General features: G+C 40.0%; 1 protein-coding gene across 12 annotated transcripts in view; it reads left to right on the top strand.

Moving 5' to 3' along the window:
- robo2 (roundabout, axon guidance receptor, homolog 2 (Drosophila)) overlaps nt 1-27,378 on the top strand; it is a 294,014-nt gene that overhangs the window by 27,990 nt on the left and 238,646 nt on the right. For 2 of the 12 annotated variants that reach the window (XM_046389572.1, XM_046389570.1), the window contains exon 2: nt 16,828-17,556. The exons of the other annotated variants lie outside the window; for them this stretch is intronic. In XM_046389572.1, coding sequence (XP_046245528.1) covers nt 17,433-17,556 — 124 coding nt within the window. In that variant the 5' untranslated portion in view covers nt 16,828-17,432. The remainder of the gene's footprint in view (nt 1-16,827; nt 17,557-27,378) is intronic. 12 annotated transcript variants of the gene reach the window in all.

Here is a 27,378-nt window from a genome sequence, read left to right as displayed (position 1 = left end):
TCAGCAGACCTGTGGCTCCATCACTTCTCTTAAGAGATCGTTCACAATCTTAGGGACTGATTTTAAATTACCTCTGCTATCGATCATCCTTTCATAAAAGTGTACTTTTTTTTAATATTCATAAACCCTCCAAATGTCTAACAGTTTTTCAGATTCCAGTTCCAGTTTGATTTCATGTAAATTTCAGACAGGACTTATTCTCAGAAATGATTTACTGCACCGGCATAGCAACCACTTGAGCACCGCCGTGTGTGAGATCATAATCACTCTCGTGTCCTTGTGTCCTCTGTTGTTGTTACATGTTGCTCATTAAAGCTGCTTAGTGTGGGGCCGGGCCACAGCTGTACATGTGAGTCCATATGCAGAGATCCTCCTGTCCTTTCTCCTGTTTGACACATAAGCTCTGCTGGTGCCAGATGAGCTCTCACTGACAGCTGGATGTAGGCCGGTCAATCCTCACGGGTTCACCTGTCAGCCTGCGTTTCTGTTTGCCTCCTAAAGCAACGCTGACACTTCCTCCGTCCCTCTCCTCCGCTCCTCTGCTGTCACTCTTTCTCCTCACCTTCACCTTCTCAGTGACTCGCTAGCTTCTGTCACAAGTACAGGGTTAATCATGTAGCTGCTTGGCTTGTGCGCTTGTCTTTCCAACATATCAGCTCCTTCTACACTATTTATCAGTCTGGTCTGTATCCATAGGTGCCTTATTCCAGGACACTGTCCTCGTCTCACGTCTAGCGTAAAACTAGTTTCACAGCAGGTTACTTATCACACAGGGTTTTTACATGATTTTCATCCCCTCATCCCATCTTCTACTGACAGAAATGAGACTAGGGGGCTGCTCACTAAACAGTCATTGCTGTGCAGTACAGTAATTACAATATGACATACACAAATTATGTTTTAGGCGAACGTTAATGGGGGCAAGAATAGGTTATGAACAAATTAGTCAGTAGCCTGGTCACAGACATTTGTGTAATGGACTACAGCCAGTCAAGAAAGTCACTGCAGGTTTGCTCAATATTCTCTCATCCTGGAACAACAGCATTTTGTAATCAGTCATGCCCATTGCAAGTGTTTTTCACTATTGGCTGCCATGCTGAGTACAGATGTAATGAAAATAAATTTCTGGTGTATTTAAACACCGCCAGCCATGTTTGATGCAAATTGGACAGTAAACAAAGAAAAGCCCATGGTCAAAATGTTCAATAACTATGGACCAGAAATGCAAATCCGCCAAAATTAAAAGATAAGCTAATTGTAATCAAAAGTAAACATAAATTGGACCAACAGTATGGGTTCAATAGCCTTTACAAGATGAAACCTTTCCTGAATTTGTTTGGATTAACAATGACTTAAAAGATGATGTAAAAAGAAGTGCTTGCTTGGTGCATAGTGCCAACCCTCCTGGAAATCAACAGCTCTCTGAACCTTTTAGCAGCTCTCAGCTGAGTTCATCGTTCTCTAATTCCGGCTTGCACTCGGATGTGCGTAGTTTATATGAGGGTGTATCAACAGCAACAACCTCATGTAAAATCGTAGGCAGCTGCTTCCAACAATAAACTTCTGATATGACGACTGTAGACTACATGGCCAGCACAGAAATGGCAGACAGATAAAGTCACTTAGTCCTGTGTAATGAATGTCAGGGCTGACTCATAATGGATGGCAGAGATGTTGTTCTGTGTCTGCTTGAAGTAGGTAATCCTGCTACTTGAGTACTATAACTTGTATCTCAGGGATGTCCTCTTCTTCTGCTCCTTGTTTTGGAGTCTTCCTGTCTCCTTGTAGTGTAATGATTAATATAGGTGTAGATAATTTGATTTTGAACCATGTCATGACTGTACTGTAAGTCAGCATTTGACTGTAGCATTTGCCCAGTTGCTGTGCACTAGAAGAAGAAGAAGAAGAATCAGCTTTTATTGGCAATATATATATCTTACATACACACACTGAATTTTTCCTCTGTATTTAACCCATCCTTGGTTGAAGGCACATGCAACACTCAGCAAATTACATGCAGTGAAACACACAGGAGCTTTGGGCTGCCACTGTTTGGCGCCCGGGGAGCAAATTTGGGGTTAATGCCTTGCTCAAGGGCACACCAGCCAGCTAATGGGTTAGCTGGCTGGTGTGCTGGTGTGGGGAGGGGTTTTTTCTCATTAATCACTCCACCACACCCAAATTTTTCCTGCCTGTCCGGTGGGTGAATCAAACCGATGACCCTCCAGGCATAAGCCGCTTCTCCAACCTCTAGGCCATGGCTGACCCCTAGTGCTCCCATTGCATCTGTTTAATTAGGAAGAGTTGATGATGATGATGGAAGTTTTAAGTGTTTCACTATAGAATAACAGAATATTAACTAAGACAGCATTAGTTTTATTAAAACAGGTGATAATGAACAAAACAGATTATATCATTTATATTACAGGTTGATTAGTGGTGTAACACCACACAATGATTTCAGTTTGAGCCTATCTCAGCTGACAACATGTATTGCTGGATATAAGCTATGCATATGATCTGGAGCATACTTTGTTTGTTGAGTCACAGTGTTTTTCATTTGATTTTGTTACCTAACATAATGTCAAAATAATTAATCAGTGTAGCTTTTTCAGCTTAATTTGATGAATTGCACTTGTGCAGAGTTTGTATGTGAACAAATAACAGTGTCATTTATCAGCCAACTCTGCTTCTGGTATTAAAGTTCAAATGACAACAGCATGAGAATAATTAATGCTGCCAACACTGTGGAACGAGTGACACAACAAGAAAAACACTGATTTTATGCACACTTTGTTTCATTTACACTGTGTAGGATATGAAGAGTGTTTCTATCTGAAATGTAACACAAATGCATTAATACCAGTCCTTTGGGCAAAATCTAGTTAATGCAGTCTATCTCAATATATACAATGTACCAGAACTGTATGTGCTACACTTTGCTATGAGTAGCATTTCAAGGTGCGTTAGGGAAAACAATAAGCAATAATAAGAGATTATAGGATCTCTGCACCTTTATAGATTCTGGGCACAAAAATTAAACCGTGAGATGGAATTGATCAGCGAGTGTTTACACTAACCACACGACTGCCTGAGGAAGAAAATCGATTGACTAACCTGTGTATCATATTTGTGCATCTTTTTCAAATATAGCATGCCCCGTCAAGCACAACAGAAAACGAGATTTGATAGTCATTGAGTAAATGGATAACATTTCTGTCATACATTTTTGTAGCTCATGACTGCATTGGTTTATTTAATCTGTGTGGCAAAGATGTGAAAACAGTGTAGAGTTTCAGTGTTAGTACTTGGATTGAAGAATGACTTACTGGGAATAGGAAAATGTCTGCTGAGTGATGCAACAGAAATGAATGAATGAATTTGTATATAATTATTCTCTCATTGTCATTACACTAATTTATGCTTGTCAAATACAGAGAGCTCCACCTCTCTTATCCCTGTATCTTAAGCTCATCTTCGATTTCCTGGCTTGTAACCTGGTGTTAATGGTGTGCTGTGTCAGTGGAGACAGTAAAGGTGATGGCTAGCCTAAGTGGACTCCTGTCCTGTATAAAGCCTATCTCCAGATTGGCCAAGGAAGATTTAGTGATGAGCGAAGGGGTCTTTTAAATGAGTGAGTGCTGGAAATGTAGGGACACATCTCTGCACCCAACCATTTGGACTGGAATGTCAGAGGGGTGAGCACTGATGTCCCGTCCATTTGGAAGACTGACAACACTATCAGAAGTGTCTTAGTCACATCTGGTTGTCTCGTTAATCAAATGAATTACTATTGTTAAATGTTATGCCTCTGTCCATCAATACACCAGTACGTTTCTGTTAATATTTTGGCTGACCTTCAAGGAAAGTTCTGCCAATGAACATATGGGCACAAAAGCTTGATTCGCTACCAATTTTAATTTGGAAAAGACGGCATCTGCAGCAGATGGGGTGATTATCTTGTTTGAAGTTGGGAAGATTTGATCCAGATGACTTTGGAGTAATGATATATTTGTTTATAACAAAATGTTTAGAGTCTTAAGTCAAAGTTGCTAAAATGGCAAATGCTTTAAAGTTACACAGTATTAATTTGGCACACCACTGGGGATTAGAACAGCATCAGGTGTGATTTTGTGCCTCTGCTCCGGTAATATCAGTGACTCGAGGCTTATGTTTTTGGGTTGTATGTCTGTTCCTCCATCCGTCCCATTCTGGTGAACATGATATGTCTAGAATGACTTGACGGAATTTCTCCAAATCTGACACAGGCGTCCACTTGTGGCTTTAACCCAAGAATTCTTTATTACTTTATTGTGACAGTATTTGCAAAGTGTGTGCACTAGCTTTCAGTCTTCTTCTCTCCCCTTTTTTGGGCTTTGCTGCATTTTTTTGCACGTTGTTGTTGTTGAATGTCGATCAGGGAAATTGTGAGACATTAGCGGCAGGGATGTATATTGCATTATCTGTGCACACGTATGCATGTGTTTTATTTTTTTTTGATGGACCAGTGTTGATACATAGTTAGATATACTTTGTTCCTTTACATTTACTTACTGTGTGCAAGCTTTTTCTGTTTGAGTTTTTTTTTTCTGTTGAGAGTAACAAAAAAGTTATAAAAAAGGGCTGTTATAAAAGCTTTTGTGGTTATTTACTCTCCGTTTGACCTCAGGGTATTTCTGTACCCCATTAACTTTATTATCTAGAATGAATACAGCATTTTCAGTGTTGTAGAATATTAAATGGAGTTTTCTTCTTTGGTTCATTGTGTCGCATCAGGAAACTGTTTCAGCGTTGATCAGTAAATGGCAATTTGCTGGCATGACGGACTCCTTCTATTTCAGTGTAATGATCTTTCGACTCTGTTACAGTGTACTCATTTCCACCACATTTCATAAATCTTTCTAACTGCTGTGACCTCTCAACTCCTGAACACCTGTCCGTTTCCCAGCCAACTTTCTAGTACTGAAGCACTTGCAGACCCTTCCCGATTACATTTTTCTGTTAGCGGATCGTGTAGTTCAATCATTGCAGTTAATAGAGAGGTTTTTGTGCCTGTGGGGCTTGATACCACATGTGAACATAAATTCTTAATACAAAATTGATTTACAGAATCAATCATCACCAATCAATACATTACAATGTGTCACTGGTTCTTGGGTTGTATTTTATCAGACTCCCCTCTCTGTTTTCGCTCTTTCTTACTCCCACTCCCTTTAGCGTAATGCACTGATATTATGTTGTAGGGGAAGGCAAAAAGGTTGTCCTTGACAAGAAAACATGTTGACATCTCTGTACAGTAAGCTGAGGTTCAGCAAGGAACAAACACACAACACAGGCTCAAGATAACCATCGACTTTCAGCCAGCTTTGACCAGGTGACAAGCAATTTATCTCCAAAACGTTCATATTCAGCTTTGCATCATCACTGCAGTTCAAGAAATAAATAATTCTGGTTGTATATATATAGCTTTTTAGTTGGGGGGGGGGGGGGGGACAATAAAGCAATAAGAAGAAGCATAAATGTAAAAACCCACTCCCACATTTACAAGTTTCAACTGACTTTCTGCAACCTTCAAGTCAAACTCATGAATGCGGGCTAACTGTCTGTCCTGTCAGCACAGTGTGAGAGGTGGACGAAACATGTCATCTCGACAAAATTTAAAATGTGTTTTGAGGCCCCCTAGCTGAGTGGCTGCCACTCTTTCTCATCGGCAGGCAGATTTAACGTCCAACACTGCTCCCGAGAGCAACGGTCCCGCCCCAGCACGTCAATGGGCAGGTTTCTCTCTATCTTTCTCTTTCTCTTTCTCTCTTGGTCTCTGGGAAGCGACCCCAGTCAGGGTACATTGAAGCTGGACCTTGAATTCCCTTTGGATTGTTTCTGTAGGTCAGTGCTTTGACCTTTTTGCTTCCTGCTGAAGGGATCTGAATAGGAATTATGTGTTGGAATTTGTTTGCCACCACTTTAAAGGAACCAACACCAGGTCATAATAAACAGTGTGTGCCTCCACTGTAGTGATGGTGCTGCACATTCACTCCACCGTAGCTCAACAGCATAAGTTCACGTCTTAAATAACTGTGAAATATTTGAAATTTAGGGTGGTGCAGTGGTTAACACTGTTCCCTCACAGCAAGAGGGGTCCAGGTTCGAGTCCAGGTCTGGGCCCTTTTTTGTGGAGTTTGCATGTTGCCCCATGCCTGTGTGAGTTTTCTCCGGGTTCTCCGGCTTCCTTCCACAGTCCCAAAAACATGCACATTAGGTTAATTGGCTACTCTATATTGCCCCTAGGTGTGAGTGTGAGAGTGTGTGGTTGTCTGTCTTTGTGTTCGCCCTGCGATCGCCGACCAGTCCAGGGTGAACCCCGCCTCTCGCCTGTCAGCTGGGATAGGCTCGAACTGATCGACTACTTAAGTAGTCAAGTGGTTGATCAGCCAAATACTTTTTACAAACCAAACCAAACCAAACAATTAATCAGTTAATGGAGAAAATAATCAGTCTGCCTCTGCGTAAAATGAAAGGCACACACATAGGTCAGCAAATTATGTGGTTTGGCTTCACTCACTGAAAGGTGCTTGAGAACCTGAGCAGATCTGTGACATGAAGTTTGGTCTCTGGTCAGTCTGAATGATCTTGGCAACCCAAACACTTTCTAGACGAAATGAATGATTGATCAGTGAAAAAATATAAATTTAATGAATAATTGATAATGGATATAATCTACAGAGACATATGGGACATATTGTGTCTCTTCTTTCTCAAGCTCGGAGCTCAAAATCCTTGACTTCGCGTTTGCTGCAGTAAAGCCAGCGTGGAAGCCTGCTGTTTATTTAATGCGCAAATTAGAAAATGAGCCAAATGACAAAGTATGTTCCTGCTGGCCTTGTGCTGTTGATTTAAATACATGGGAATACAAGCATGGTTTGATATACATCACTGCCAGTTTACTGCCTCTGAAAATTGGCCCTTTGCAGTATTGTCAATCAGCACGGGAGCTACCTGACAGCTGATCAGCATTTTTCAGTAGCAAACAGTGGCATGTTGCTGGTATTTATCAATCAGACATAAGCATTTTCTCTTGCACCAAAATGTGAAAAGCAGACACATTTTCAATATATGTTTGAATAATGAAGAGAGGTGGGCGACATTTTGTGCCCCATTTGAAAAGTGATCCCATTTTCTGGAAGAGAGCAAAGGAGTGCAGGGGAAAAAGAATATCATTATGGAAACACCTGACTTCAGCCAGAGTGCTTTTCACTCCTGCTGTTATTTCTGCATAGTCATATTTTGAACTGGATTTAAGGGGGTAGATTTCATATTGACTGGCTTATTATATTCATTCAATTTGCAGTGATCAACAGTGTTACTGAAATGGAAGGATGGGCTGTAGTCTTGGGTGACTGTGTGGATGCTGGGCTGGCAGCTCAAGTCTACCTGGAAGTGCCTGAGAGATGATGTGATTGTTGCTGATGATATGAGGTAATGGAAGTGTATAGCTTTCAATCTGCTGGCAGTTTCCTCTACTCCTTTGTCTGTGGCTGGGGATCTCTTTTTTGTAAACACCTCCAGAAACTTAGTCTGAGAAACTTGGCGTGTCACCCCATTCATCTGACTAAATAGCACTCCTACCATGCGTTTGGTGTATGTTCTTGTGAGAGCTTCTTTTGCTGATCCCAGACCACCTTTCGGCATTTCTGCCACAGTTATTTTGTGTTTGATAATAAAGAACCCCAGTGAAGTTCCTTTATATTCTTGGAGCAAACAAGCCTCCAGCTGATGATCGATTGGCCAACAGTCCAGTAGTTTGCAAATGTACAGTATTCAAATGAATGAGACTGTGCAACAGCCCGAAGCTAAACTGAGGGAATGATTTATGTCTAGTGACACATCGACTACAAATAAGTACAGCCGGTTTCTCACCTTTCCATAACATTATCTACATTAGTTCTTTTCTACTTGATGCACCAGTTCATGATAGGTAGATTTGCAACCACGATTAAAAACATGAATAATAATTATTTTTTACACATAAAGCAAAAGCAAACAAGTCTGAATTTGATACTGGACAGTTAAGCATTGAGTGACTCAGTCTGTGTTATCATCATTATTATTCTCTAGCTGGTATGTACATTTCAAAAATTCTGCTGCTGATTTTTATGCTTTTATTTGTTATATTATTCTGTAGATGATCATGTTAATTTTAACTGAAGAGGTTAATGTATATTTAAGTTCCATTGAAGAATTTTACCATTAAAATTACATATGGTTTCAATATGGTATCTTTTCATGTGACCCACGCTCATCCTTAGTGTGTTTTTCCTTAGGATAAAACAGCAGTTCAAGCAAGATGGTTATCAGCCTGTTAATATTATCAAGCTTTATATTTTGCCTAGAAATCATCAGTTAGAGTGACAAATCAGTAAATTTAATCAGCCTTTGCCAGTAAAAATAAATAAATAAATGGAAACTACGGCGGCTTTGGTTTCCCTCTGAGGGTCTGCATCATCACAGGTTGGTGAGTTTACAGACTGTGCTGCTGCATGAAGCTTTATTTGTTTATTCTACTTCCCCACTACTTTTTTCTTCGTTTTCAAATAGTGTGGTTACTACTCTGAAGCTTCGTTGTACAATGTCACAGTAAACAGAGTTAAATAACTTCTCAATAACTGTAGTCTAATGATGATGATGTTTTCTGTAAAATGTGAATAGCATGACTTTACCAGCATCTGGCATGACTTTGTTATGAACATGAATAATTTCAAATTAGTATTGCTACATTATATTGATGTGCAGTGAAAGAAAACAAAAATTTTGTTCTGCAGACCACAGCTGAGTGTGTAATTGAGATGTAATAGCGTTTTGAGATGAGGGCGATACACAGAGAAAGCAGAGGAGTGAGAACTGAGAGCTGCTGAAACATATCATTTAATTGAGTGTGAGATATAGCACATACAGTGCCGTTTGCCTGTGGGGCTGGTGACCTTCACTGGTGACACCAGTAATCAGGTGAAACTCTTCAGCCAGAATGGGGACAGGAGGACTGTCCACATCTGTCCATGCACCCTTCTCCTTCACTGCACTAATGGAGACTAGAGGGCAAATAAATTGATTTTTCTCATTACAGTTTCATAATGCACTTAAGTTGTAGCACAGGTAGTGCATTGTGATTGTAAACAAACATTGTTCATGCTGTAATGGCATACAGCAGGGTACGTTTTATTCCTGTTAATATCTGCATCACATCTCTGCTTTGGCTGCCACAGTTTCCATGGACTACAGTGTTACTTCTGCCTTGTTTTTCTTCATATTTTATCCTGTAGGTGTGGTCAAATTTGTGTAAATTGTTGTTAAACCCAGCTGTTCAACTGATGATCATCATCATTTCACAATATTTAAAACATCCTCATATCACACACTTTTACAATTAAAGGATAATCAATCATATTAATCTTATTATGCCATTAGTTAGCATTATGGTCCCTGAGTATAATTCCAGTCTCACCAACGACCAGTTTACAGCTTTTGTTTACATGCATGGTATACAGAATTAAGATATTTGGATATTTTCTGATGTAGAGACCAAAAGATCTCTTACTATTAATGGTCCTGTATTCTTGTAGTACACTAATCAAAAAGTATAAATGCAACTATTTTGTTTTTGCTCCCGTTTTTCACAAGATGCAAAACTTTTTTCTGAGTATTGTCTCAGATGTTAGTGAGTGGTTAGTGAGTGCTTCACCTTTGCCAGGTGCTGAATAAACAGCACGTTTACTACATCACTGTGCTTTGCTCTGGTGATGGCAGCAGATGAATGGCATAAGAACTGGCTTCGGGATCTTGTCAGGATATCTGTGTGCTTTCAAATTACCATCATTTCTTTGTAGCTTATGCGTGCCCTTACAATGCCGCACATGCTGTCTGCCATCTGCCTGGTAAACTAGGATCCATCCATCCATGAAGAGAACACTTCTCTGAAGTGCCAGACTTTGCCCACTCAAGTTGGTTATTTGTACAAACTCCAGTCAGGTCAAAACTCTGTTGAGAACGGCAAGCATGCACATTAACTTCCGTGAGAGGGTTGTGCAACCCAGCTGTTGCATCAGCTGTCTCGGACAGGTCAGTAAGCTGGATACGGAGGACCTATGGAGGTCTTGGGCTAGTATGGTTACACATCGTCTGCAGCTGTAAGGCCAGTTACTGCCAAATTCCTGGAAACAACTTTGAACATGGCTTGTGACAGTGAAATGAACATTCAGGTCACAGGCAAATCCCTGCATTCATCATGGCAATGGCGTACTCCCTCAAAGCTTGGGACATCTGTGATATTTTGTTGCATAATAAAACTGCACATTTTGGAGTGGCCTTTTATTGTGACCAACCCCAGGCACATCTGTGTCATAAACATGCTGTTTAATCAACATCTTGGTATGCCACACGTGTCTGGTGGATTGATCATCTTGGTCAAGGAGAAATCCTCCTAAAGCACAAAATTTTGGATAAATCACAAGGCATAGAGAAAGTTTTATATCTTTTATTTCAAGAAAAATTGGACCATAAACATAAGTGTTTGGTTTATCAGCAGGCATCTGGTGTGCTGCAAATATGATTGAATGAAATAGTAAAGAACACAAAATAGTTATGTTATTTTGAATGATGTAAAACCAGAACAATGTATACATTTAGTTCTGTAAAATCTATGTTTATGCTAATTTCTTAAAGTATATTCCTCCCCTCTCACTTTGTTTAATATGTTCTCAAGTGCAGCTTAAAAGGTTGTCATTTCTATGAAGGCACAATCTTTAAATATCTTATTAATCATTAAAAATAATGATTAACGTGAGAAGTGGTTTCAGTACTAGCCATAAAGATCACTCAACACCTCAAACATGTTAAAGTGGTTTTGTCAAAGCAACAGTCAGATTTCTACACAGAAACTTGTTCAGACTGTCACAAGCTGCACCAGTTTTGGAATGTGTGTCCACCCTGTATTATAATTAATGCAATATTTATTTTACACTTTTGTGTGACCACATTATTTTGATTTTACCATTTCCAATTTCAGTTGCTGAGGGGGGAAAAAGTTGTTTGATATGAAGAGGGGTGAGGGATTGATTAGTACAGAGATAGAAGAAGAAACTGAGCACATGCTAGCGGTTTGGGTGGGTCTCAGAGATGCAGGAAAGCCTCAGGCTGGAGCCACGCTGCCATCAGAATACAATATAAGCATGACACTGTTGCTTTTTTTAGCACCTGCTTTCCAGTTTGCAATGCTCTATTAGACAAAATGTCCATCTGCCCGTATATTCAGAATGCACTATGAAGGATATTAACATGCCCTTGGCAAAAAGGGGTTTAACCCTGTGGGGCAAGCATCTCCGTAAATCCCGGCAGAGGCAGTTTTATTACGGGTTGTAAATAGAAGTCCCTGCCATATTTTATGACAGCCATCACTAACTCATTCTGATTCTTATTACCTCTCTGTTCTTTCACTTGTGGGACCATTCGCAGACACATTCTGTGCGCAAGTTTATGCGGTTTCAAGGATTGATTGTAAAGGAATTTATTCCTGATGTAATTGCACCTTCAGCTTGTGCCACTCTTTTGACTTCAATTGCTCTTCTCATACGCATTATAGCAAGACCAGGCTGTTTCCAAATGGTTACATATAAAATTTACATATGGATGCCTATACCAGCAATTTTGATTGAAGAGCTGTTTAGTACAGCATGTTTGCGAGGTGCTGAAGACATACATTTTTGATTAGTTTTCAACATTACATCATCCACATTTCTTTGGAGAAGTAAAGTAATTGTTGAATTCTGATGTAATAGAAAATCATATACCATTTCATGGTGTAGGATAGGTTATGCAAATTCATAAATAATAATGGGCATGACCTGTAATCACAATCAGTATGCAGTATAGTTCTTAATGAACATTTACAAGCCGTTATGCTTTCCAGTTTTCACGGTGATCATTCATGTGACACACCAGACAGGCACATGTGTACACTGCAATCATATTTACCAATTGTTCCCCACAAACGCAGCTCTTTTCCAGTCTGGCTTGTTTACTTATTTGTATTGGCTGACAGAGCAGTAATGTGCTCTTGATCTTTAACATTTGTTTGCGAGGAGCCATACTGGGAACAGATCTCTATTCAAATACGTTCCTTTGTCGACTGTAATCTATATATTCTTTCTGAAAATTAAAATACAAACAAACAGACCTGCATGGCTGACCTGCCTTTGCGATTCCCATACTGATGACTTAAAAAATCAGGGAAAAGACAGCATTCAGCTGCTAATAAAAGAGAGATTCCAACACTGATTATGTGGTTGACAGATTCTGGTAAATTATAATTGGAATGTTAATCATTACCCAGAGATTAGCATTGCAAGAAAAATAATAATTTAACTGCCCCAATACAGTCATTTCAAGAGAGACAAACAACTGCATCTATTCCATTATAGACTTCCAAACTACACCCCAGTCCTGTGCTGGGACACACATGGGTGGAGTGAATAGGGATGGATGGTTGGATTAGGAATGCCGGGAGCAAGTAGATTATCCAGTATCTGGGCAGGCAGATGCGCAGAGGAGAAAACGACTACACAAAGAGCCAGATCTCCATCAGGGGATCAATTCATGGTGCTCGCTCTGTCACTTCCTGTGAAAAAGCAAATTTCATGGTGTGTTTTCAAGAGGCCAGCGTCGGAAAAACATCAAGAAGAGATTTTCTCCCTTTCTCTCTTCTTTCCACTCTCTCCATTTTTTTTCTCATCTACTCAAGTTGTTTTCTGTCCACACTAGCAGTTGTAAGACGCGAGAGCAAACGTGCTCTGTCTTTACTCGCATGCATGCACAGTTACACAGACACACGCGTGCTGTAACCTATATTTGCTGAGTATGGTGAATGCCTATGTGTAAATTTTTTAAGAGGTTTAGCCAGTAAGAGCTGGAATGAGCATCGCTGTTGGCTGAGTTTCTTAGCCCGGGGCCCCCCTTGCCTCGTTCCCCCATTTTGCCCAGTAGAGCTTCATCCTTATCGCTGTCCTGCACCCCACCAGTGCTGAAGCTGGGCTCCACCACTGCTTGACCACCATTTATCCAAGGGGCTCTTGTCTGGGGGTGATAAGCTGTCAGACTTACCAGTATGGATGTAGGGGTTGCTACATCCCCACCACGTCACTCCACTCTACTCCGCTTTACTCCCTCTGCAGTAGCAGTGACTGTTTTGGTGACAGTCAACAATACTTCTGTGCCTGTTTTTCTATTCATCTGCCTCGACTATCACACACTGCACAGGTTGCCTTCTTATCCCTCTTATCCCCTTTCCCTTCTTCCCCTTCTGTTTCTTAGTACTATATTAAAGGAGCAGAAAGTGTTTTGAAGCAAAAACAACTTTGAATGGTTAGCGTAATGGTCTCAAAGGGACCTTAGACAAAGACACTGAATGCTAATTCCAGCTACTCTTCACCAGATTTATGTCTGTGTGAACTAATTTTACACAAGAGACGGCAGACATCAAAGTCTGTCCCTTTTATCCACTGATGACACACATGCAGGGTTTGTTTTCAGTACATCTGTGCTATTTTTCTGTTTCTGAACTTTTTATTCAGAACTTTTCACACATAATTGTTAATATATCTGCCACAGACTTTATCTGTTGTTTTGTCATTTGGCTGCTGAATAGAGGGACAGTAGATTTTAGATAAACTTTGGTTTGGGAAATGTAAAATTACACTGCAGAGCTCTTTGATGCCGAACTCTGATGAATTTATTGCTCACTGTTGGAATAAGAGTTTTCCCTTTTAAGGTGTAAATCAACCGTGTGCACAAGATCCAACAAGGCCACTGTAACAGCAATTGTTATTTTCAAGGTTCTTGCTCTATACAGCCGTGGCTTATGAAGGAGCACAGCCATGTGACATGGACTGGAACAAGCTGACACTGAAGACCACTTGCTATTTAGCACATGCTGCCCTACATGTTCCATGTGTGTTCAGGTTGCTCTCCACTAACTGCTTGCAATCGAAGCTATTCAGTGCTTAGCCTTGCCAACATCATTTATTTATTTGGACCCAAAGGTACCACCTGGCTCTTTATATGCAAAAAGAAGAATCTCTGAGTATTAGTGTTTAACACAAATGCTCCAGGCTACTGATGAAAGACTCCTACTTTGAGATGTAGTCATGCAGCAAGATATATTGTTGCATTAGAGGTTTGAATTTACTTTGTAAAGTGCTGATTTGCCTTGTAATTTTATAACTCAATTAACAGGAGACTGCCATACTTTAGAATTATGTACTTTACCTATGGTGCAATAGCCCAGAGAGAAACAAACATTGTGCTTGTTTATCTGTCATCAGAAATGGGTATTGCCAACAGATGCTCCTGCTGGTGTCTTAGAGAAAACACACATTTTTTTTTTCATGTGCAGAAAGCTTAATTATAGTTCCTGGTGTCGTTGCTGGTTGTTAAGAAGGGAAAGTAAGATAGCGTGAAGGAATACGAGATTGAAGCAGGGTGGGGGTGATGTGCAGGTGGGAAACGAGTGAAGATTATGTGGATTCAAGATATTAATTTGCACTGTGTAAAAAAATTATGGACTTGATCACGGGATTTCTCAGAAGCTGTAATTAGGACATTAAAGCCGTGATGTGTGTACGAGATGGCATGTTGTTACTCCCCACTTGTGAAGTACCTGTTTTATGAACTTGGTAGCATAATGACCTTGGAGCTTTGTCAGAGAAATGTGGCTGGTATCTAGATAAGAGTGAGTATTGCTTTTGAACAAACAGGCTCTTAGAAAATCATGGTCATGCTATCCTGTAGTGAGTAAACAGTTAGAACATGGTTGTTTTTTAATGTGACGTATTGTGCCATTGCCACAAGCGCCAAGGTTGTGCTATAAGGCAGCTACAGTAGTTTGATGATGGGATATGTAATGGAGTATGAAGCTACTGTAACTGTTAACTATTCTTATCTGTTTTATATAATTGTAAATGTTAATTTATTTTTCTCTATTAACTCTTTGCTTAGGGTAGCTATTAGTTTCAGGGCTTATATTGCTGTTGTAATGGAATAGTTGTATGATTTACTAACATGCTTTTTTACCCCATTTTCTTTATGTTTTAGCCCATAATGCAACAATCAAATCACATCGTAGGCTGTACCCATAGGCACCTAGTGATAGTTAAAAGTGTGGGTGCAAGATTAGTGACAGACAAGTTGAGGTATTGAAGGAAATTTTTCCTTTAACTTGCTCCTGCAAGTGCCATCCTGCAAGACAGAGCCTTAAATTATGACCATAAAGCTTCCCTTTCATTATAAGCCTCAGTTTATATTGCACTATATATTTAAATATTAGTTTTTCATTGTATTCTGTACTTTCAGCAGTGAGTGACAGATAATGTGTTGTCTCAGAGTGTACAATGCAAAGCTATGTAACTCATCTTGGCATATTTCAAATCGCTTTTCATTTCCAGTCACTTACATACAGTCTAATGCATCCTTATTCGCGAACATATGATCCAACTTTGTGTCTGACTTTGTTATGTTATCCCTCACTTTGGAGAGCACTTTTTTTTCCTTACATCTGTAACACTCTGGTCTCTATTGTCTTGTTTACCCTGGCCATATTATAAAGAGAAATAGTAGCTTGAATAAAGTGACCTGTAAAAAAGGAGGCTAAAGGGCAATGAGGAGAAGCACTAAAATATGTGCTTGCTGGTGGTTAAGATTCATGACAATTTAAATAACGAATCTTAACACTGTTGATTCACTGACTATCATGTGTGTATTTGAAGAATTTTTTTGATTGTTACTAAAGTTACCAAAAGAAGCAAGAGAGAAGACTGACAGACAGCTTGAACTGGGTTTGACCACCTCATAAAGATTTTTCCTTGGAAACACTGCACTACATTGCTAGCACACTTGGATTGACAGTCTTAGCTTTGACACCCAAGCTTTATAATCTGCCTGTTCCTGTGCTGCAACTTCATCTTGTCTCTCCTTCGTGCTGTGCTGTCTGGAAAAAAAAAATCATCAAACTTTGATGTTCAACTTTTAGCCCGCACTGACAGAGTCAGACTCACCGATATCGGTTTGCACTTGTCTGAGTGCGGCACAATAGCAGGCACATGTTCAGAACAAAGTGATGCAGTTAGAGTATCTTGTCCTTCTACAGCTGGAAGAGATGAGGTAGGGGTGGAAAATATCATTTTTCAGACAAGTAGGCTATTAAGTGGCCAAATATACCTATTTTGACCTACTCTAGCTCAAACGTGGAGATGCAAAAGCACAAATTTTCTCCCCCAAGTCTAATAGTGGGGGTGCAACTGCTCTGTTTGCTCAGGCACCTGTGACTGTAACTACTCTGATGCCTCATAAATGAATATTTGTGCAGGACACATTCTGATGTTATCATATTAATTGTATAATGTGCACATTTAAAATGCACGTTCCAAATAAATTTCTCCACAGTGATTTTATTCGATTGATTTGTCTGCACTGGTGTAGGGGTATTTGGTAGACTTTTTCGACCGAGAGCTGTCACGGCAGGGAGGGGGGAATGGTTCAATTGGGGAGAACCCTTACAATTTCCCCACTAGAGTGCACCTTTCTGGTCTCTCATTCTCCTGCCCTCTTTCTCCTTCTTTCCTTGCTCTATTGCCCCTAGTGAAGACTAGCATCTTACTTTGGCAAGAGTAATGCAAGCTCCATGCACATCTCACAGATAAAGAGTACCTCTGCAAATGTGGACCTTGTCCGTCCTCTACACCCTTTGCCTTCCCCAGCAACCTTTTATTCTTGCTTGCCTACCAGACAGCCTGAATCCAACATGCCTCTGAAAGATTCTTTCTAGAGTGCAGAAGGTGGATTGTGCTACTACCTCTTGTCTCCGCCTGGATGTGAACCTCCTGAGCAAAACAGTGCAGAGGAATAAATTCCCACTGAAACCCAGAGTGAGGAGGGCAGGAAATAATTCAGCAGCAGCTCCAGCAGCGGCGTCGGCATCAACAGCGGTGGCAGCAGTGAGCGTGAGAGAGATGGAGAGAGAGAGAGTGGGAGTGTGTGCGTGAGTGTGTGTGTGTGAGCTTGAGTGAGAGCGAGTTCCTATGCATGAAGCTAAAGCTGAGCCGTGCCGTCGCGTGGCAATCTGTGTGTTCCCGTTTGGTTCCCGCGCGCTCTGGTGAGGCACAGCTTACAGAACGGAGAGATGTGGCTTCGCTCGGAGCTCCAGCATCAGTGAAAGACCAGCACCCAGCCAGGGCATCACAGAGCAGCATGGTAGGACTAGAGACCCACTGCTGACACCAGCGTGACTGATGATGACAGCCCACGCGTGGGTTACCATGCGCCACAGCCGCGCTGCTCTAGGAGGAAACACAGCCATGTGAAAGTGACTCGGCTGCCAGCAACTCTTGGACATGTTTTCCAGGGCAAAGTCTGGATTTCTTTCTGTGTTTGAACTTGTTTTTTTTCTCTTGGTGCTGTCTGGTTGTCCCGAACTCACCTATCAGGCAAGGACTAAAGGCAGATGGAACAAGGGGGGTAAGTGATGATGGACAACCATGACTGATGAATTTGAATTTGGGTTTGATCTTTTCTGTGTCTCTGTTTTTTTTTTTCTATGAACTTAGAGATTTGATGGACATTTTTTAGTGATCTTGGGGGACAACCCATTCGTATCACAGACTGACCTTGTCTTGAAACACTTTTTGGTTTGGATGTTTTGTGTCACCATATTTAGGCATGTCAAAGTCTGGACTTAATACGTCATGTTCATCCTCTGCTACACTTTTGTACTTAAAACTATGACTCACTGAGGTGTGCCTGAAGGAAGTTGACCTGTCTTTTCTGGGAATTGATTGACCACTTGTGTCCAGTGATTGGCTTTTTCAAACTTTTCACCATTAGCCACTGTATAGCTATTCATGCTTTTTAGCATTTTAATCTCGCTGTTATCTTTTTGTGTTTTAAGCGTTGATTTTACTCTGCTCTCTCCACACACAGTTGCTCTCTCTCTCTCTCTCTCTCTCTCTCTCTCTCTCACACACACACACACACACACACACACACGCACACGCCCCTTTCGCTTTCTGGGTGGCAGTGTGTTGAGTGAGACCATATTTATCTGTGCACCCTGGAATGTTTGGTTGGCAGGACGTACCACCAATGTCTGTGATATTTGGTTTAAAGACTTAGATCACCAGTCTTGAGGAGAGGTGTTAATAATTCATCTCAGCCACTCCGTGGGAGCGGTCCTCTCGCCTCTCTCGTAGCATTTAATCCCCTTTGTCGGATTAAAGGAACCTCTAATCTTAGTGCTAGTGCTCAGCAAGAAGGCTGAGAGAGGCTCCCCGCAGCCTATCGGCATTGTTTAGCACTCGAGGCTCAGGCTCAGTAGGATGTGTGTGTCTTCAAAGACGTAGTGTCACCACCGTGATCTATTTAATGATTCCCTGCCACTTGGCTTTTGCTTTCGTTCTGCCCTCATCCATTCCCTAATTTACATTTCTTCAAATGGATTTCTTTTACGCTGCACTGTGTCCACGCACTTCTCACCAACGTTCATCATCACCACACAGAAGTTCAAACTTATTGACGTGGATCGCATTCTCACATTGATATTACATACTCTCAAATACTGGGTAATGAAAGAAAATCTGCTTTGATGTCCGGTTCTTCTCTTACTTTAATCAGCTCATATGTATGAACTGTTGCAGCTTACAAATTAAATAGGTCATCCAAATCATCAGTCATGTAATTTTCTGGATTTTTGGCTGTCTGTATGAGCCTGTGTTTGAAGGGAAATTTTGTTGATGGAACGAGAGAGAATAAAGTTTTCTTCTGCTTTTGCTTTCAAAAACACCATGCAATTTGAGCCCAATTTTTGAATCTCTGGAAATGATGGACAAAATGTGTTCAAGGTTGGAATTTGATGTGGTTGGTGTAAATATGAATCAGCAATCTGTAACCAGTGGGAAAGCAGATACAGTATAAAATCTCAGCTATCCCTGGCCTCCTGTGAAATAGAGGGCAGTGACCTCCCTTGGTGTAATTAGGCCACAGACTCCATCCCTATCTGAGTACAGTTGAACAAATCATTCCACAGTATTACTGTGAATCCTAACCTTGCTTGTTTAATTAAAGTTTTGTGACATGTTTTAGAAAGACTAATATTTTCCATACTGAAGATAAGATCTGTGCAAGACTTAGAAATGTTTATGGATCTCCTGTCATTACCTATAGAAGATACTGGGTGGGAGTAGCTATTTAACATTTAATTTCTGCTGCGGGCTGATATCATTCGATCGCTGTTACCAGCGGTCAATGGCTGTAAATTGGCATTAATTATTACATTTAATGTCCTGATTTTCATACTTGCCTTATCTACAGCTACACAGTTTTAGCTATATTATGAATATTTTCTTCATCCTCTGTAATGATTTATATAGCTAAGAACACATCATCATCATCATCCACCCAAAATTCTTTCGAATATCACTGTAGTTTCCTTGAGTGACAAATTGACCAGGTGGGTGGAGAAATGTTCAAAATGACTACAGCACAAATTGTATGTAACACATGAAAACAGAATCAGTGCCCCTGAATAAAAGTTCAGCATAAAAAGGCACATTGTGTGTCACGGCTCTGCACAGCGCTGCTCTGCTTGCAGCCAGTTGGGACATTCTAATAGAAAACAATGCAATCAAATTTGTCACAGCCGTTTCAGATTCGGTTAGCACATGTTGTTAGCATGCTACAGAGTTGCACCATGGGACCATGTAAGACAAGCATATCCAAACCTATGTAAGGTTATATCGATACGTTTCTTGTGTGTATGCGATTGTGTGCGACCACACTGTGTTTCCATTTGACTTTCAGCCATCCTTGCACAACCTGATGTATGCTGTCTGTGGGTAGTCAGTGGATTAACACCAGGTGTACCAGCTGTGATACGATGGTGGTTGCAACAGAATGTTTTTTATTGTCCTCGCAGTTCTAAAGAGCGGAGCACTAGTTATGAAGGTCCTTGTGATCCAAAAACAACCCATCTACTTCCTATGCATGATGTCTGACATCGCTCAGAATCCAGCAAATTACTGTACTTTTATAATCTCACCCTTTCCTGGTGAGCGCCTCTATAACTAATATCACACAGGCACCTAGATCAGGGGCAGCAGAGATTGAAGTGAGTCTGGCAATTTGGGAGGGGGGGGTCCATTTGTGTGTATAACAATCCCACCAAACTACCATAAATGGGAAAGTACCAGAAAGAGAGAAACCTGGCTGTGGCAAAGCCCTGGTTAAGGTCATTTCTCGTAATGTTCTTTGCAACTGATTTACTAACCATGGGCCTGATGAGGTGGTCAGTAGAAGAGTTATGGTAACGAGAAGTGACTAACACCTATTACGGAAATACCACTCACACTCCCCTGTCTCCCACAGCTCTATGCATCTGAAGGTCTGGGATGGGAGTAAGAGAGTATCAGATTTATAGACCAGGAGGGAAGAGCAGGAATTAATATTACCACTCCCTACTCACACAGGAGTAGTAGAACCTACTACAGATCAACAGCCCAAATTGCTTACTTCATCACTGTGTCCACACATACTCCATTACTGTGCAATTAGCAAGTGCTACTGAGGGCTGCCCAGACCACGGGAAAGAATAATGCAGCCATTCAGAGTAGACTGAAAATGCTCTTTAAAAGCATTAACTTCCCAACTTCCATTGAGATTGCCTGAATTGCAATGAATTGTTATTTCTTATTTTAATAATAGTGAGCTTATTATTAGTGGAAACCCTGTCTTTGAAAGACTTGTATTATTAAAGCTCAAACATGTTAAGAAATAATCAGCAACAAACCTGCAGGTTAGCTAAGTTTATTTGAAAAAGACAACATCTTTAATGTTTATCAACAAGACCCCCAGATTGACTTTTTTAAATTCATATTTTTCTGAATTTGTGGCCAGCAACATGTTTCAAACAAGGCGGGCCAGCAAAAGACTGGAAAAGCTGTGAAAAGGCCAGAAAACACCTGTTTGGAACATTCCACAGGTGAACAGGTTCATCTCTAACAGGTGGTTGTGTCATGATTGGGTATGAAAGAGGCATCCTGCAAAGACTTTTGCAAGCAGGGGTGGAGCGTTCATCACCTTGTGAAACACATGATTGTGTCAGTACTTGGGCTCTAGAATCCTTTGTTAAATTGTCATCAGTAAAAGCTCATGCGCAGAATGATTGCGCTATTCGTTTTTATTTCCGTTTTACACAGCATCGTAATGTTTTTGCAGTTGGGGTTGTAGATGGCTGTTGTCCTGTTGCCTGCTTGTGTTTTGCAATGTTTTGGCTTTCTGAACTACTCAGAAATATACTCAAGTTTAAAGAATAGTTAAACTCTATTTAAAGTATCAGTATCTCCAGCAGCAGTTTCCTCATTCGGATGCCCATTCAGATCAGTGCTCTTGCAGCTTCTTCTTATAAGAACTGCTATTTCGGCTGCTACAGTAAAACTTTTGATGTTTCTTTCACTTGTTTGAATGATTTTCCATAAAGGTCTTTATTTTCTTTTAGCTGATGAGGAAAAAAAAGAAACGATGCTCATGGCATGTCATTTTGTTTTTATTCTGGAAGCTTCAGTACCACAACATTGATTTGCGTATTTTTTTAAGATTTGGGTTCATTGTTTTGTCATCCACTCTTGCCTTTATGTTGAAATACTATAAATGGATATCCTTCCCAACCCCCAACGTGCCACTCATGCCCTGGCCTTAGCAGAAAGACAGAAGTAGCTGCGGGGATGGAATTATTATACAAACTAATGGGGGTAAAATTAGGCAACAGCCTGACAGAAAAATGAAATCACTGTCATTACTCTCAATTAATATGTTTTGACTTGTATCTTGGGGCAGGGAACAGGGAGTTGGCCATCATAGAGCAAGGGGAAAATCACTCTCTGTTCCTGTGACGTTTTGCTGACATACTGTGACTCAGTTTGGTTTCACTGGTGAGAACTGTGAGAGCTGCTTCCAGCATCCCACAAATGCTCCTGTAAAAAAATGTGGGCCGAATTTTCAGTCGTGCCAAACTCTGTATGTCATAAACAGAATGTTTACAAGGAAGCCAGGAAGTACATTTATAATGAAGCAGACTTTGCTCCCTCATAATTACTCAATCATAATGAAAAAGGCTAGTAAGGCAGAAAATACGCCTGCTGTTGCTCGTTCAATCCAATTAGATCATTAAGCTTTCAAGTTGAGAAGAATCAGTTTCTGAAATGTACTCGCCTTAATTTTTTACGCCTACGCCTTGTTGGAAGCAAATGTAATGTGTACAAGCTGAAAAGTGTGGGCGAGATTTCAGATACAGTGGTAACAGGATTGAGTCAAGATTAGGTAAATGTTGGAGCTACCCAATTTAGAGCTGCATAGGACTGTTATTAAATCAAATAATTTTTGTCTGACTGTGTTATGGTGTAGCATTGCTCTTTCTTACTTAAAGGTATTGTAAAAAATCGTAATATGCTACATGTGAGTAGGTCTGTACAAGACAAAATTCTGAAAACACAGAATTCCGACTTTGACATGCCAAAATATTCAGCAATTAGTTTGTCTTCTGCCTCTGACGTACTTTATGTTTCTACATGCTGAATAATTTTACAGCAGATTATTATGAAACCTTGTATGTTGGGCTTTGAAAGGTTTGTCTTCAATCTCTTCGTATTGAAATTACCATTTCCATGTTCAGCTTAGCAGAATGAACTCTTTATTTTGTACAACAGTGTTCAAGTATGCATATTGGCAATGAAGAGTGTCCTGAATTCATACAAAATGTAGTTTCACTGTATTTTCTTTTCCCAACCACTTAGAATAGACTGATAATAGAAAAACGATCACTCTAATACAAGTTATATGTTGCATGAACCTATTTCCCCTTCAGGATCTTTGCTAATTCAAATGGTCAGATGGTCTATTTAAGGATGTCTGATGATCTGATGATTTGAAATTATTTCGCAGCACAAATGCTCAAATTTTTGTAAATAACTCCTGTTGTAACATTGGGTATAATGCTATTTAGTTTTTTTTTTTTTTTATCATTTTTGATATTTGCCTTATTTGTCACACACTTATGCTGCTAATGTGACCCTTGTAGTTTCAAGTCATAATAACAATTTCACTCGATAACAGGTTAAATTATCTCAATATTATACAGTTAAACATATAAACTGTCTTTTAACACCTAGATTTCCTAATTGTTGACATGAGGGATGATTTATTATAAGGGAAAAAAGTTGCATATTTGATTAATCTGAAGAAAATATTTCTGTGGGCAGTTATAGACTGAGGCAGTAAAATAACTGGTTCAGTAAATTGGTAAAGTGCCATCACTAGGTACTGCATTTCCCTGTCCTCACCACCCCAAGCCCCCCACCCACTTGCCATACCGCACAGCTTAATTGCCACATTCCGGTCACACGTCCTCTAATGAAGCTGATTTCTAATTGCAGTGGAAATTACACTTTACAATAACAGTGTTTTATGGGTGAATTTCAGACAGTAAATATGACAACTTAGCATGATGGATAGAAGTGGATACGCTTTACTGCCTGGGACCCTTTCACCCTGTCATTCCCTGACTTGGCTCCAACCAAGTTGCAGAGTATCTGCTGGAACACATGTGAAGATGGTCCACGTGTAATAGTGTATGCATGGGTGCTTTTTTGCGCTCCATATCTTTCAATCTTGCTTCACTCTTTCTCATTTATTCACCACAGATGATGACGACAATGATGACCATGCTGATGATCACAAGGATTTGCTGTTTAAATGTTTGATTTTAATATTTGTAAAACAGAAACTGGAGTGAGGTAGACTGCAGAGGAGAGTGTGTAAGTTTCTTTACCTTGCCGTCCAAGGTGTTTTCTTTCTGGAAAATCTTTATTATTTCCTTGGACGTGTCAGCAGCTAAGGATAGAGTAACATCAGAGTCTCTGTCCAATTGAATTTTTCTACTGTTGCCAGGAAGATGACGCTGTCATGGTCAGAAACAGGAATCCTTCACAAAGCATGTCAGTAGATAGAACTATACCTCAGTAAATTTTTTTTTAACCTTATCTGTGACTCTACCTCACTCTGTCTCCCTTTCTCTCCATATACCTCCTTACCTCTCTTTGCTCTCTGCAATAAAACTTTAAAGAGATAAGAAGCTTTTTTCTATTTCAGGGTCACCATTAGCCTGAATAATGCATTGACAAGAGAAGAGCAGTTTGAGTTCTATGGAGGATAGAAGCACAACCTTCAATTAAATTATACATCATTATCACAGCTGGCAAGCCTGGTGCGATGGTACCCTCTCCATCCTCCTCTAAATGTTCCATGTTACTGTCTTGTCCAATATTGTGTGTCAAGCAACAGCCTTTTCCTGTGCCAGCACAGAGCTGGGATGTAGATAAGGATGTCTGTGCTGGAGCTGCACAATAAAAAAGACAGAAACAGTCTAATGCAGGGTCATAGTTTAAAGGAGCATACTGGTGTTATTCTGACATCCTGTCATTAACAGACATTGTCCATCTCCCAGGTAAACCTTCATATTTCTTAATGTCAGCACATGTGTATAAAAGTTAGTTGTACACTCATGTGTTTGACAAAGTATCAAACCCCGCCCCACCCTTGCTAGTGAATGATTGACCTTTTGAGGATGCCCGTTTCATACCCAATCACGATGTTATCACTATAACGGATGCACACTGATATCTGATATCATCAAAACCAGCCAGAAATGCATCAGTATAACCCTTTGAAGTAGCTGTAGGCAATCTGTTAGCTCAGATGTAGGTCCATGGAAATTAAAGGATGCTACATTTTGCCTCTCCCCATGCATTAGAAAGTATGTGTCCAACTAGATGCTGAATGTCATTTTAGACCCCAGGAGATGCAGCAGAAATCTCTGGCTTCCTGGGAAGTGTGTCAGTGCAGTATTAATATGAAGCAAGGGATTTTCACTGCCAGATTAAGGTGTCAACAAAGGCCTTCTTTACATTTTGCATCAGCTTGCTTCTTAATGATATTCCTTCTCTTGCCCTCACAAAGATTTTAGCATAAAAGTAGATAATGTTAAGTAATTTTTAACCCGTTCTGGGTGAGTTCTAAAGCCATTTATGTAATTGTAGTTGTAAGTCCTTCTTTTACACAGCATAATATATAAGCATGTACGGTTTATGTTTTTTGGGGTCAGGGTTGATGGTCAGACATACAATGCACATGACTTTGACGCTGTAGACTGGAGCTTCTGTCTTGTGTTCCCCCATAATCTTTATATGAATGCAGAAGACTTTGGTATTAGAAGTGTTCTGGTTACCATCCTATTTGTAAAGAAATATTGACCAGTCACATCTGAGCGTGCTTTGTTTTCATGTGCATCAGTGAGGAAAGCAAAAGATGTTGGCCAAGAAGCAATCTTGGAACTGACTGGCTATTTGCTTTTGTTACCTTTTTTTATAAAAAAGTTTGTTTGGCGGCTGGTGGTTGTCTGACCTATCAGAAAGTGCTTGAAACTGCTCAAAATTACCATCACTTGTTAGATGCACTGTTTGAAACAGAAATAGTGGCTCAGAAGAAGGATGTTGTTTTCACCTACCATAACAATCTGGTGTTAAAATGAGAGCAAGATCATAAGCTGTGCATTTATAATGATTTTTGCCATTAAGATCAATCATACTTCACTCGTGAAAATAATATAAGATGTGAAGATCACACATTGTTCATTGGTATTTTAAGTGAATTTATTTTCACTGTTTGTTTTGAGTCAAACCCACCAGGTTAACTGTCAAGTTAGACATGAACAGGTCAGCAGGGGCACATAAACACAGACCCCTGGGTCACATCCAAAAATAAAATATTTTGCAGCTGAACTTTACAAGAGGAATTTAAACATTTGGAATAAGTGCCTTTTTTGATGACTAATTGTCTTGTCTTCTTTTTGCTCATTTAAAGTAAAAATATTTTTCCTCCTAGACAATAATGAGGAAATGAATCAGTCAAGGGTGTTAGGTAATGAGCTTTGGGTGATTAAGCTCAAATCAGATAATCAGAGGGGGCTGTTTCTTTCATTATACTTGAATAAACAGTAAACAGTTAGATTCTGTTTATGTTGGGATTGAGGAAGTTATATGGGATTTCTTTCATAATGGGATCTGTCATGTTTGTAGGAGTGCCATCACAGCATTGTGCACTTGAGTGCAGATCAACCTAAAGTACTGTTAATATTTGCTGTTGTGAAGAAGACACTGTACAAATCTCAACTGTCAGGATGGATCTGCTCTATTCTACTCGGAGATGAACTGAAAACTGCAGCTGAGAGGGACATTCTCAAGTGTATTATTACCTGCCCTATATTAGTGCTGCATTATTAACATTGTCCTTAGCCCACTAGTTAATTAACCTCAAAGACCTTAATTTACTGACGAATAATGCATAACAATGGATTAACTTCCTGTTCTCATTACTAAGATTGATTGATTAAAATCACTGCTGTGTTATCGGTCATGTTTAAATATGACCATATTATCAGTGAGTTGCCTTTATTGAGTTACCAGCAACAGGGAACTTCAGCCGCACAGTTTTCAGTTTTCTCAAGGTTTCCAGTTCCTCACATGAAAAGAGCAGACATATGAAGCGGCTTTGAAACTATGGACAGGAAAGTCACCATGCTGTGAGTTTCGAAACAAACCCCGAGCATCAAATGCACAATCTTGCACAGCGTTTAATGTCTCACAGGAACCGAACTTGGGAATCCATAATTTTGGGTCTTACAGTGAAAGCAGAAGACAAGAAAAGAAAAGAAATTGTTTTGTTTAGATATTATCCCTAAAATTATTCAATACAGTCTATCCGAAATGAGAATACAATAGGTCGTGTCCTATTGTCAGGCTAAGTATCATTAAAAATCCATTTGATGTGGACAAATATAGAGAATTACACATTTGATTAAAAGTATGTCTCCTATTATGTGATATTTAATGTACTAATGCACAACGATTGCTTTTGATGTACTGCACATGCTAGTTTTGGCAGTAGCAACACTGTAAATTGTGTGAAAGATCTTGAACAAAGCTCCAGCTCTGATATAGTTGAGCAAGAACAACCCATGCTGTCCAACCTCTTCACAAATATAGACAGGAGTTGGGAGTGGTCTGTGGTCAGACTGCATGGAGATAAAATATGTGGATTTTGAAACTCCTTCTTTCAATTTATAAAAGAGATTCTTCACTGTTTAATAGTAGTGCATGTGTGAAGGAAGTTATGAAGTCACTATAGGCACTGTGTTTCTAGACAAGTGCTGCTGAAATCAGGCTGTGGCAGTATAGT

The sequence above is a fragment of the Scatophagus argus genome, chromosome 5 (assembly GCF_020382885.2).
Source record: "Scatophagus argus isolate fScaArg1 chromosome 5, fScaArg1.pri, whole genome shotgun sequence".
NCBI lineage: Eukaryota > Metazoa > Chordata > Actinopteri > Scatophagidae > Scatophagus > Scatophagus argus.
The sequence above is the reverse complement of the archived record's forward strand: the minus strand, read 5'-3'. Positions and strand labels throughout refer to the sequence as shown.